This window comes from Eubalaena glacialis, chromosome 10 (assembly GCF_028564815.1).
Source record: "Eubalaena glacialis isolate mEubGla1 chromosome 10, mEubGla1.1.hap2.+ XY, whole genome shotgun sequence".
Lineage (NCBI taxonomy): Eukaryota > Metazoa > Chordata > Mammalia > Artiodactyla > Balaenidae > Eubalaena > Eubalaena glacialis.
In genome coordinates this window covers 75,109,728-75,123,203 of record NC_083725.1, presented here as the reverse complement: position 1 = coordinate 75,123,203, position 13,476 = coordinate 75,109,728, and the positions used below count along the sequence as shown (strand labels likewise).

At 38.7% G+C, this 13,476-nt stretch overlaps 1 protein-coding gene across 6 annotated transcripts in view; it reads right to left on the bottom strand.

The window, feature by feature from the left end:
* Positions 1–13,476, bottom strand: part of ZNF143 (zinc finger protein 143) — a 59,124-nt gene that overhangs the window by 25,747 nt on the left and 19,901 nt on the right. For 5 of the 6 annotated variants that reach the window (XM_061202978.1, XM_061202976.1, XM_061202980.1 and 2 more), the window contains exons 4-11: positions 12,954–13,037; positions 12,338–12,421; positions 10,497–10,693; positions 9,871–9,945; positions 5,305–5,424; positions 3,446–3,521; positions 1,737–1,862; positions 135–314 (exon numbers count right to left, since the gene is read on the bottom strand). In XM_061202978.1, the coding sequence (XP_061058961.1) occupies positions 135–314; positions 1,737–1,862; positions 3,446–3,521; positions 5,305–5,424; positions 9,871–9,945; positions 10,497–10,693; positions 12,338–12,421; positions 12,954–13,037 (942 nt within the window). The remainder of the gene's footprint in view (positions 1–134; positions 315–1,736; positions 1,863–3,445; positions 3,522–5,304; positions 5,425–9,870; positions 9,946–10,496; positions 10,694–12,337; positions 12,422–12,953; positions 13,038–13,476) is intronic. The other variant, XM_061202977.1, reaches the window with a different exon arrangement.

Genomic DNA, 13,476 nt, shown 5'->3' with positions numbered 1-13,476 from the left:
CAAGTTGCATAATCCATTTCTACCATGCCAAGTGGCAGGAAGAAGGGAAGAGATTACTTGTAAATGGTTTATAGGAGAGGCAGGAGTTCAACTGAGCCTTGAAAGACAGAAGACCAAGAACTAGAGACCGTTACCTGTGTGTATCCTCACATGGTTTTTATAATTGGTTGCACTGGCAAATGCCCTCCCACATCCTGGTTCTGTGCAGTAATAAGGTCTTTCTCCTGTGTGTGTCCTAATATGCACTTTTCTGATATTCGATGTTGTGAAAGACCGACCACAGCCTTCAAAGTGACATTTAAAGGGCCTTTCTCCTGAAAACACAAAGGGAAATACATTAAATGGTGCAAAAATACACAGAAAATTGAAATGTCTTATCCTTCAATTCTGCCTAGGATCATTCATGCTCAGACTCTAGCCTTTTTGTATTGAGCTTCCCTTGGAGTTTTTTTTTTTCCTCTTTTTTCTGTCAACAGCATCGTCTACTCCAAACTTAAATTTACATAGGAAAACCTGAATAGTATTCAAAACTCATCACTGATTACATGACTTTCCAAGATGGAATCACCCAGAAGGGCATATTAAAAAATGAGCTGAAAAAAGACAAAGAAATACATATCATAAAGAAATACAAAAGAAAAATAGAGTCAAGAATAAGGATTAAGTTAAAACAACCCTAGAATCCCCTAAAAGCTTACCTCCTACTTTATTTATTCTATAATACTTGAAGAAAAAGAATTTTTGGTCTTTTTAAAATCTAGTGTCTAACACATAATATGAATCAAAAATACTTGCTGAATATATTACTATCCTCAGGAGCCTGGAGACGCTTGCCTCTGATATAACGGATAAAACTAAGAGCACGAATGAAATAGAAGCAGGGACCTACAGCTTTGTTCCTGAACACTGTAAAGTAAAGCCGATTTGGGATCATATTTGAACTAAAAGTTAAACTTTAATGACTGGAAGAATCCTCCATGAAAATCTGCTGAACTATCTCAGAATACTTAGAAGTATTTGGGGACAAAGCGATAACACTATGTTTAAAACATCTGCAGTAAAATCTCAAACTAAAGGACCTTATGCTATACTACTTAGTCAACAGCTTATAATAGCATCTCTTATCAACAGTTTCTGAAACTCTTCCAGCTCTGATCCAAAGCAAATAATTAACTTTATATTACCAATCTGCAAATAATCAAGTACAAGGAAGGGAGGGGAGGGGAGAGAAGATAAGAACAAAGTACCCTTTAGGAAAAGGAGAGAAGGAATTTAAGGATAGGGGAGATGATCACAAGGAAGTAACAAGTCTTTCTTTCTGTGGGGTTGTGAGGGGTTCAGACACTTTTTTTAGAAGCAGCTTAATGCAGAAGCACTACTAAACTGAGAAGGAATTGGGTGCCTTAGGTTCTGGTCTCTGTTGGGCTAAGTAGATGTATAATCCTAGGTAAATAAGCCTGTTGCTCAGATAATTCCTGAAAACTGAGAGGGTTGGTGGTCTAGGGCCATTGTTAATCTCTTGGAACATGAACCCCTTTGAGAATCTAACAGCGTTACAGGCCTTCATCGTGGAAAGAAGCATACGTGCACGAATGGCAAATTGCATGGAGTTTTGGGAGTTTAAGAGAAGCCCTTGATGTTGACTTCCTGAAACGCTTCCAGAAACTACTTCCCCAAGTCCCTTCCTGCAGATTAAGAACTCCTGGCCTAGATCTGACATTTCTTCACACCAGTACCTGTATGAGTTCTGATATGTTTTTGTAGATCTCCTGAAGTTTTGAAAGATTTAGTACAATTATCTTCTGAACACCGATATGGCTTTTCTCCTGTATGAGTTCTGACATGACTTTTTAATCCATAACCTTTAAGAAAAATTTAAAAGAAATTTAATTACACAAGACCCCTCTAAGCATGCCCATTGAGATTAAGTTATTGAAAAATATAGTAAACACCAAGGATATAATACTAGGCAAACACAACAGAATAACTATTAAAAAGGTACAAGAGTATGACAACTCAGGACTGTCCTGCTGAAAATTCAATAGTTTCATCTCTGTCTAGAAGAGATTGTGTGCTTCTTTTTTTAAAGTGCCCCAATCTTATTAGATGTTTACAACTCATACCCCAAAATCTTGAAGAAGAATCGAGACATGATACCCGGAGAAAACCATAATTCAAAAAGATACATGCACCCCAATGTTCACTACAGCACTATTTACAATAGCCAGGATATGGAAGCAACCTAAACGTCCATCAACAGAGGAATGGATAAAGAAGATGTGTACATATATACAATGGAATATTACTCAGCCATAAAAAAGAACAAAATAATGCCATGTGCAGGAACATGGATGGACCTAGAGATTGCCATACTGAGTGAAGTCAGACACAGAAAGACAAATATCGTATGATATTGCTTATATGTGGAATCTAAAAAAAAGGGTACAAATGAACTTATTTACAAAACAGAAGTAGAGTCACGATATAGAAAACAAACTTATGGTTACCAGGGGATAAGCGGGGGGTGGGAGGGATAAATTGGGAGACTCAGACTGACATATACACACTACTATATATAAAATAACTAATAAGAACCTGCTGTATAGCATAGGGAACTCTACTCAATACTCTGTAATGGCCTATATGGGAAAAGAATCTAAAAAAAAAAAGGGGAGAGTGGATATATGAATATGTATAACTGATTCACTTTGCTGTACACCTGAAACTATCACAACACTGTAAATCAACTATACTCCAATAAAATTTTAAAAAAATAAATGAATAAATGGATGAATACAGGAAAAACTTATAGAATGTTACAATTAATATTTGTACAGTAAACTGTATGTAAATTTTACCTCAAAAAAGAAATGTAAACAAATATTGAAAATGTTAGTTACTGATATGCATGCTGAACTGTTTATGGTGGTATACTATAACATTATTTTTCATTTATATAAATGTTTGTAAATTTTCATAATAAAAAAGAAAAAATCCTGAGAAACAAAACCAAAAAGAATCGAGACATGGAATGAGGAATAGGGTGAAGTCAGGAGGCCTGGCAACAGTCCTGGCCCTCTTGGATGTGTACCTGGGCAGGACCCATCCCACTGCTAAGCCCCTGTTTCCCATGGTACCCCCTAAGGTCTGTCCTAATGTTAAACTCTGTGTCAGCTTTAATGCTCGACTTTTGTTTTTCCTGCTAAAAGAAAGAGTGTGGAGTGAAATAACAAACACAGTAGGCAGAAACAGGTCTGAGGAGCAAAATGAGAACACAGAGAGAGAACAGAGCAAGCAGGACAAAAGGCAGTAAGGGAGAGACTGGAAAACTAGTCACTGTGTGCCCACTAATTCAGACCAAGGCAAGGGGTCAGTTCCTGCCTCTGACCCGTCTCTGCTTGACCCCCAAGTGGAACCAAGAAACAAAGAAAATTCATGTTTTTACCTGTTGCAAATGCTTTCCCACAGCCTGCATGCTCACACTGATAAGGCCGGTCTCCTGTGTGTGATCGCTCATGCACCTGTTATTAAAACACAGGCATGAGTTTATTTCCTTGAGGCACTCCACAGGTGGATGGTCTCCACAGAGACCTTTTTTATTTCCCCACTGCTGAATTATTTTGTTGCTTGTATGTTATTTTTGAAAATCAAAATATAACTTTTCTTTTCTCAAAAACTACAGGTCAGTAATTCTCAATATAGACCAAATGTTGTATGTTAAGAAGTACTCATTTTAAATAAGGAACAGGGGACTTCCCTGGTGGCGCAGTGGTTAAGAATCCGCCTGCCAATGCAGGGGACACGGCTTCCATCCCTGGTCCGGGAAGATCCCACATGACACGAAGCAACTAAGCCCGTGCACCACAACTACTGAGCCTGCACTCTAGAGCCCGTGAGTCACAACTACTGAAGCTTGCGTGCCACAACTGCTGAGCCCACGTGCTGCAACTACTGAAGCCCACACGCCTAGAGCCCATGCTCCGTAACAAGAGAAGCCACCACAATGAGAAGCCCACTCGCCGCAACTAGAGAAAGCCCGTGTGCAGCAATGGAGACCCAAGGCAGCCAAAAAAAAAAAAAAATATATATATATATATAAATTAAAAAATAATAAATAAGGAACAGGAATACTGGAGGTTTGAGTTTTTCTAGAGTGGTCAAAGGTGTTTGAATGGAACATGTACCTGGTGAGACGTAGGAGTACAGGGAGACGCTGCACAACATAAGGCTACGAGTATGGAGGCTGCTGGCAGAGGGGCCTCAATCTGAGGCAAGGCTTCACTGCTGACTAGTGGTGTGGCCATGGCACTTGCCTTCTCTCAGCCTCAAAGTCCTCTCTGTAAAGTGGGGACATAATAGTACCTACGATAGAGGGCTGCTGTGACAAATGAATACTCATGACAATGGCCAACATTTACTGAACCTTTACCACATGCCAGGCCATTCTCTTCAGTACTTTACATGTACAGAATTAACTAACTTAATTCTCACAACCACCGTTGAGGGAGGTACTTTTATCATCCAATATTATAGATAAGGAAAATGAGGTACTTAAGAGGTCAAGTAACATGTACACACTGATAAGTAGTGGAGATGGGCTCTAGGGCTGTTATTCCAAATATGCTAAATGCACACTTCCTGACACATTGTAAGTTATTCAATAAATGTTAGCTATTATTTTTATGGGTCATGGTATGTTGTGTTTAGCTGCAATCAAAATACTTGGCCTATGTATTTGACAGACAGGACAAACTAACACCAACTTTTGCTACATTTCAGCAAATCACTGTTAACGGAATAATTACACATACATCTCCCATGTAATTACATAAATTTCACATCTGAGAAAAATGTATTCAAATATGTAGAGTACCTATCATGTGCCACGTAGTATGCTGGACATGAGGGAGCCAGAAATGAAGAAAGCATAGTCCAAGCCCTCAAAGAGTTCAGTTTCTAAAAGCTGCATAGGCTTTTTTTTTTTTAATTTATTTATGGCTGTGTTGGGTCTTCGTTTCTGTGCGAGGGCTTTCTCTAGTTGTGGCAAGCAGGGGCCACTCTTCATCGCGGTGCGCGGGCCTCTCACTATCGCGGCCTGTCTTGCTGCGGAGCACAGGCTCCAGACGCGCAGGCTCAGTAATTGTGGCTCACGGGCCCAGTCTGCATAGGCTTTTGTATATGAGGGTATTTGTATCTTGATAGGTGGGGGAGAACAATGGTGTTTGAATACTGCAAATACATTATGTTGGCGTTTAATGCCCTAGATATTCTCATAACTAGACACAGCCTTTCCTTCATATATACCTTAAGATGATGAGCTGTTGTATATAATTTTCCACACCCGTCATAGCCACATCGAAAGGCCTTCTCTCCGCTCTGTTGAGACTTAGCAGTTACTCTTGTTGCATGTCCTTGTAAGACAATCTAGATGAAACAAAAAGTATGATTTAAATTATTTATACAGAAATAAAGTAGATGAAGTTACAATTTTCAGGATAGAAAAGATAAAACTGTAATGTGGTTTTCCAGACTCAGGTCATCATTTTATGAAGATTCTATCATGCTGAGCCAGTTAGGTTAATTCTGTTCCATGGCTGAAGTCAGCAGCTCTGGAAGAAGTCAAAAGGAGATCCACAAGGGGGCATAGTCAGCGCTCACAGGTCGATTCCCACTCTAGAAAAGTCAAGCCAGGGAGCATTCATCAATGCATTATATGCAGGTGTTCCTTGACATACTCCAGGGCATTAAGTGTATATATACATATATATATATTTTATAATGTATATATGTATTTTAGGACATATGTTTAAACAATGTAAAAATCATTTTCAATTTCAAAAGCAATGGAAAAGCAGGGGTTAGGTCATTTGAGTCGCCTGTGGGAGACATTACAATCCATATGATCCTAGTCTATACTTATATAGTGTTAAGTAGAAGATCACTTCTCTGGAACTCAACACAAGACTTTAAACAATTGCACTGATGTTAGAGGTTTTTTTAAAGATTATGACCTATTTTAGAAATTGAGATACCATGAAAATTGAAGAATGACTTTCTACTCTGTGGGCATGTGGTGATGGTGCTGCTACATCCTATCTGTGCAGAGTGTCATACTTGGCTCAAAAATGACTCTGGGATTTCCCTGGTGGCGCAGTGGTTAAAAATCGCCTGCCAATGCAGGGGACACGGGTTCAAGCCCTGGTCCGGGAAGATCCCACATGCCATGGAGCAACTAAGCCTGTGCACCACAACTACTGAGCCTGAGCTCCAGAGCCCGCGAGCCACAACTACTGAGCCCATGCACCTACAGCCCGTGCTCCGCAACAAGAGAAGCCACCACAACGAGAAGCACGTGCACTGCGACCAAGAGTAGCACCCGCTCACCACAACTAGAGAAAGCCCGCGCAGCAACGAAGACCCAATGCAGCCAAAAATAAATAAATAAAAATAAATTTATTTTAAAAAAACTGCCAAGCCAAAGGACTTTGATCTGCAATGTAAATAAAATTAGTTTTTAATGAAGTCAAAACTAATGGAAACCATGAAAAAGGGCCTTGGATTCTAACAGAACATGTAAAGCATCAACAATGCTGCATGATGCTAACACATTTACAAATTACATTCTCATGTGTTACCTAAAATATTAATCAAATGAAACTCTCATTTGGTTTTCATAACCCCACGAGATAGGTAAGGCAATGATTATTGTTCGCATTTAGCTAATAAGTCTCAGATCCAGAGAAATTAAATAATTTGCCCACAGTCACACAGATACTACATAGCAGAATGGAAGCTCGACTGAGAGGTTTTTATTACAAATTACATGTTACTTTAATAGCACGCTGTTCTGCTTAACTAAGGGTGGTGTAGCTGGAGGGCAATGACAACCGTCATAGCCTCCCTGAAACACACACATCCCATCATCCTTATGGTTCTTACAACTGAACACATGGGCATCCTTAAACAGAGTACTTCAAATGAGTGTTTTCAAATTCGGTACTACTGACATTTTGAACATAATAATTCTTTGTTGTAGTGGGGCTGTCCTATGCCTTGCAGGACATCTACCCAGTAGATGTCCCCAATTGTGACGACCAAACTTGTCTTCAGACACTGCCAAATGTCCCCTAGGGGGCAAAATTGCCTTCCCACGAGCGCATTATGTTTTAGATACTCTAGGTCTTTCTTGTTCTATGAAATCTGGTTTCAAGTAAGAGATCAGCTCAGCAGCACAACTAGTATGCTTCTATTATAGATGAAAGAAAAAGCTCTAAACTGTAAGCATCACAATGAAAAAAAATCTAAAGCTTTGAAACAAGACTGTAAAAAAATCTATCGCATTAGGTATAGACCTCTTTACTTTAAAGTTCAGCCAGACACAGAGTTACAACTTCTTAAGCAACTCTGGCAGAAGTAGGATGAGTACTAAGAGACAAACCAAGACGTTACAGGTCCTGCTTATTTGCAGCAGTTCTTTTGGGATATTTTGACCTTTTAATACCATGTATTGGGTCCTCAACCTCAACTATGGTACTCAATTGTTTTGGAGGATAGAAGATTCAGGAAGTTCTGGTCTAGCACTTAATGAAGAGAAATATGAGTCACAAATACAAGCCACATATATAATTTTTTTTTTTGGCCGTGGTGGGTCTTCGTTGCTGCGCGCGGGCTTTCTCTAGCTGCGGCGAGCAGCGGCTACTCTTCGTTGTGGTGCGCGGACTTCTCATTGAGGTGGTTTCTCTTGTTGTGGAGCACGGGCTCTAGGCACGTGGGCTTCAGTAGTTGTGGTGCACGGGCTTAGCTGCTCCGCGGCATGTGAGATCTTCCCAGGGATGGAACCTGTGTCCCCTGCACCGGCAGGCGGATTCTTAACCACTGCACCACTAGGGAAGTCCCCACATATATAATTTAAAATGTTCTAGTAACTACATTTAAAAAAGGAAAAAGAAACAGGTGAAATTAATTTCAGTAATTATTTTACCCAGTATGTCCAAAATATTATCATTTCAACATGTAATCAACAGGAGGCATTATTAATGAGATATTTTACATTCTTCTTTTCATTGTAAGTCTTTGAACTCTGGTATGTATTTTACACTCACGGCACATGCCAATTCTGACTAGTCACATTTCAAGTGCTCAGTAGTGACAACATTTTGGACAGCACAGATCTAGTCTGTAAGGGAGAGGTACAAAGGGAAAAGGAGAAAAAGCTACAGTCAGAACAAAAATCCTATTCAACTTTCTTCATTTTCTTTGTCTACTGGCACAAACACCAAATGGTTATATGTCTGCAGATAAAGAGTAAGCGTGCTTTTTATGACATTGTTTCAGCAGTTCTGAATTCCTAGTATGTTTCTGGGTTCAGAAATTAATTATTGATCATAACAGAATTTTATGCTAATAGTATAATGTTATACGGACCAATGGTAAATTCACTCATTTTTTGTAAGACCTATTCTAGTTTATTACAAGTGTAGTTACAACTGTCTTTCTTTAAAAATATTCTATTATTTAAAAACTTAATTGTTAGTCACAAATAAGAGACAGAACCCTATTGGGCCACTCCAAGGCACTGACCTACATCTCTTGTATATATTTACACTGTGTTTGCATTTTAGTAGAGTTTGACTTAGATGGATTTGACATACTGCAGTATAAAAAATATTAAAGTCTCATTTTATGAATTCAAAGACTTGAAAATTTTGCCAAGAATCACGTAGTTTCAAAGCTGGTGGGCTTAATGAATTACAAACTGTGTTTATATTACTGCTACTTCATGGCATCACTTCAGTGATAAATAGAAATACTGGCTATCCAGCAATGTTTAAAAGCATCAAATTTTTATGAGTGATTTCTTTTATTATTTATTATTATTATAAATATAAAATCTTCTAGATAACTCCCAACAGTACTACTCAATGGCATTAAGTGGTGATGCTAATGCTCAAGTTAAAAAGTGTTGCCCTGAGCAATAACTTTAGGAGTTAAATATGATAAAACACTTGGAAGACTGCAAAAAACTATGAGGGAGCAGTCAGCCAAATACTAGAGATAACTGCTGAGAAAAAAAGGAGCAGCATTAAAGCAGTAATATACTACAGTGATTATATAAGCTCCAAGAACATCCACCCACACAAACACCAACCCCTCAAACAAACACAAAAACACATAATTCATAACAGAGTCTTGAATTTTGACTTGTAGATCTCCTAGAATGCATCTGTGACTACTCTGTACTTAACTACAAACCTTGGCGAGACTCTGCAGCTCTAGGCTGTTATTTGGGTAAGGGATAGCCAAGGACTGGACCCAAGGTGAGCATCTGAATCAAGGGCAGCCAACCCGTGGCCATCTGCAGCCCAGGAAGGAGTCTGGTAGAAGCGGTAAAAACAGCTTTGCCCAGAAGGAACAATGACAATTAGCTAGACTGGACCTTCTCTCCAGAAGTTGAAAAGGGAAGTATGGAGGGAATCAGTTGTAAACAGAAGAAACAAAAACATATAAAAACCAAAGTAGCAAGGGTTAGTCAGTCACAGTAAGGGTGAAGGCCCAGAAAAAGGATCCACAAACTGCCAAGCGTGGGGCAGACAGAAGACCGCCTGGTCTCCAAAACTGCGTTGCACTCCAGAACACAAGCTTCATCTGGATTTCTGTGATATTTCTATTTCTTTAGTGCCACTTTCATCCATATAATGAATTCTGAGACCTGAGGAGGTAATCTGAGAAAGCTGCTGCCTAATGCACACACTGTTTTTCTGAATTGGTAAGATATTCCTAGGGAGGTAGTGAGTTCTTGCTTTCATCCCTAGAAGGGCCCAGAAATGCTAAGAGAAAGAGATTCTAATATAAAAAAGTAGCCTTACATACCTGCATTTTTTTCTCTTGCTCATTTTCTCCAATCATTCCTGAACCTGTTATGCTTTCACTTCCATCAATGGACACCTATAGGAATAAAATAAAGCTTAAAAAAATTTCACATATTGATAACTGTTTAGGCTGGGAGATAAGTACATGGGTACATTATCATTTATTTCCGTGTATATTTGAAAATTTCCATTATAAAAAATGGGGGAAAAACCTTTTAAATTATATAAATGATATAATTTCAATGCAGGAAAAAAAACACAGCCCTTTTGATGTAAAACTTGAGATTTTCCTTCACCTTTTCCAAACTCTAGTTTCTACTTTATAATTCATAAGCAGTTCCATCTATACCTCATTGTTTCTTTTCTGGCACTCATCCTTGAGTATATCTTTTTGTGAATTACCTGCCACCCATTTCTCTTCTATAAGCTTTTACTCCATTCCTTTTTTTGTCTTCAAATGTTTCTTTCTACCCTTCACTTCTTTTAAGATAAATGCTGATCTTCTCCTTGATGCTGTCTGATTATGACTTTGAATTCCTAGTTTCTTCTTTTTTGCTTTCTTTTCTTTTAGTGAAAGATAAAGAAGCTGTATCTGGGATGTTCTTCACATTGCAAAATGCTGTGTACCTTTGCTGCATACTGTTCCAAAGCACTGATGGTGTCGGGATCGATCGTGGCATCCCCAGTGTGTAGACCTGCCACTGTCCCATCAGCCTGAATTGCCAAGATGGTGTCAGACTGTGGGACTTGCACTGCATGGTGGATGTAAGCTGTGGTGCCGTCTTCCAGCTGAACTGCCTGTAATGCACTCTGGTCATAACTATCTGAGGGAGTAGAAGAGAATGGCATTAAATTAAAGGTAGTCTGATAAACAGTTACATATTTAAAGGAAGAAGGGAATGAACTTTTATCGAATATTTACTATGAGCAGGGCCCATGTGCTTTATGTGTGTTATTTCATTCAATCCTCACAATGATTCTGTGAGGCAGGTACATTTACCACCTTATTGTACGAATGGGAAACTGAGGCTTGAGGAAGTAAAGTCACTTTCCTTAGGACCCAGGAAATAAAAAAAACTAACAATTAACAGTCAAAATCAGTATGCAGGGCTTCCCTGGTGGCGCAGTGGTTAAGAATCTGCCTGCCAATGCAGGGGACATGGGTTTGAGCCCTGGTCCGAGAAGATCCCACATGCCGCGGAGCAACTAAGCCCGTGCGCCACAACTTCTAAGCCTGCACTCTAGAGCCCGTGAGCCACAACTACTGAGGCCTGTGTGCCACAACTACTGAAGCCTGCGCGCCTAGAGCCTGTGCTCCGCAACAAGACACCGCAATGTGAAGTCCGCGCACCGCAACGAAGAGTACTCCCGCTCGCCAAAACTAGAGAAAGCCCGCATGCAGCAACGAAGACCCAACGCAGCAATCAATCAATAAATTTATTTTTTTAAAAAAGTACTAAAAAAAATCAGTATGCAGAGAAACCAGGATCTGAACTCATGTCATTATGACTCCATGGTTTTTTCCCCCTTCTAAATAACCATACTAAGAAACATACAGCATTGTGAAATAATAAATCTAGCCAATTACAGTGAACCTGTGATCAACTCCCACTGCTAAAGAAAAAAAATTTTCAGTTTACTTTTTCTCAACTTTAAATAAATTTATTTACAAATTCAAATATTCTAAATTAAAAAAAATTTCTTCCTTTGGTTTCACAACTAGTCTTTTAAAACATTTACACTCATTCTATAATAAAGTATTTTATAAAGTAGTAACAATAGCTAATATTTATTGAGCATTTACTATGTGACAAATATTGTTCCAAGTGCTCTACATGTTTGTACATTTTGTCTTCACAACTACCCTATGATGTGGATACTTACATAATCCTCATTTCAGATGATGAAATTGAAGCACGAAAAGGTTAAATAATTTGCTCAAGGGCACACAGCTAAAAGACAGCAGACCCAGATTTGAACCCAGATAGTCTGACTACAGAGCTGTGCTCATTGCTCCTATGCATTCCACCTCAAACCCCTGATCCTCCCTACACAAAGCTAATAAACATGAACATTTTGCCATATTTGCTTCAGATAGTTTTAAAATTTTTATTTAGTTTTAAAGACCAACACAAGGGGCAAAGGACCTTGCTAAAGACATTATATTTAAAAGGAAGAAAAAAAATCAACAATTTAACTTACAAATGTTTAATTTCATATTTTAAAAGCAGCCTCTAGTTGAAGTCTTCCAAGGACCAGGGGTTTGCTATTTCAACCTGTTACTGGACAACTCAAATTATTATAAAGTTTTCCCTTAGACTGTGCCAAAATCTACCATCCTATATTTGAGAGAACAAGCATAATCCTTCTTTTACATGACAGCAGCATTTCTGCAACTAAAGGCAGGTCTTATTTTTCCCACACCCTACCTCTCCCTTATTTTATTCAAATGTTCAAAGCTAATTTACCTTTGGAGGTATGGTGAATAAATGCTGTAGTTCCATCTTCTAACTGCACTGCTTGCCCATCCTCTAAACGCAAACTGTCCCCTGCTCAAAAACAATGTTTACATTTAGATCCCATATTTTCCAAGCATATTCTGATAACTCAGCAACAACAGAGTCAATAAACCATTAAACACATCATACAAACCTATACTTGCTTTATGGATCCTTCAACATTTAAATAATTTCAGCAAAGCTGCTCTGAATAAGTGTTTAAAGGTAAAAAGATATTAGAATACCTGTTTTAGGAATATTTACCAGGGGATAGGAGAATTGAAAGAAGGGAAAAAAAGAAAATGAGAAGGCGTGTAGGATTTATCTCAAATAATAGAAATATTCACTTAGAACTGTTGCCCATTTATCTCCAGAGTGCAGTCTAGTAACTTCTTTTCCATTACCTTTGAGAGAAAATCTCAATTAAGTTAAAATGGTCTTTAGATCCTCTCTTTGACATCTACCTATCTCCCCTTTCAGAAGGAGGACTAGAGATCAGGACTAAGTTTAAGTAGTAAGAGGCAGTTGGAGGCAGCAAATACTGAAGTATGAGAATCAGAAGGGTAAGTAAATATCAAATACTTACTACTTTTAGGTATGGGTACATGTTGAACATAGGCAGCAGAACCATCCTCCAACTGAATGACCTGACCATCTATGAGTTTTCCATCTAGAACAAAAGATTTAAGGCAATAAATTAGCACAAGCAAAAATTTTAAACTTTATACAATTTCAAAATGATATCAACTATAAAAACATACACTACTTAAGATCATGTTCATCTTGATTCTTCCCTCAATGTTCTGAGGCAATTCAATAACACATCCAGTGATCCTACAGAAAGCAGAAAATCCTCCCTCAGCCATCCTTTCTCCCCTCCGATTTTCAATTAGACAAGTTCAAGAGGAAGAGTGGCTCATCTGAGCAAGCTACATGAGTCAAACCTCTATATACCTTTCAGAGCCACTTAGGAATCGTGACCCTGACCCCAGCGAAGTTGAAACTGGGAAGATAGAAAGATGTATCAGTGCACGCGAGGCGAGCTGTCATTCTCATCCCTGGGGGCTACAAGTCCCTTGACTATGTATACATATGCTCAGTAGCTTTCC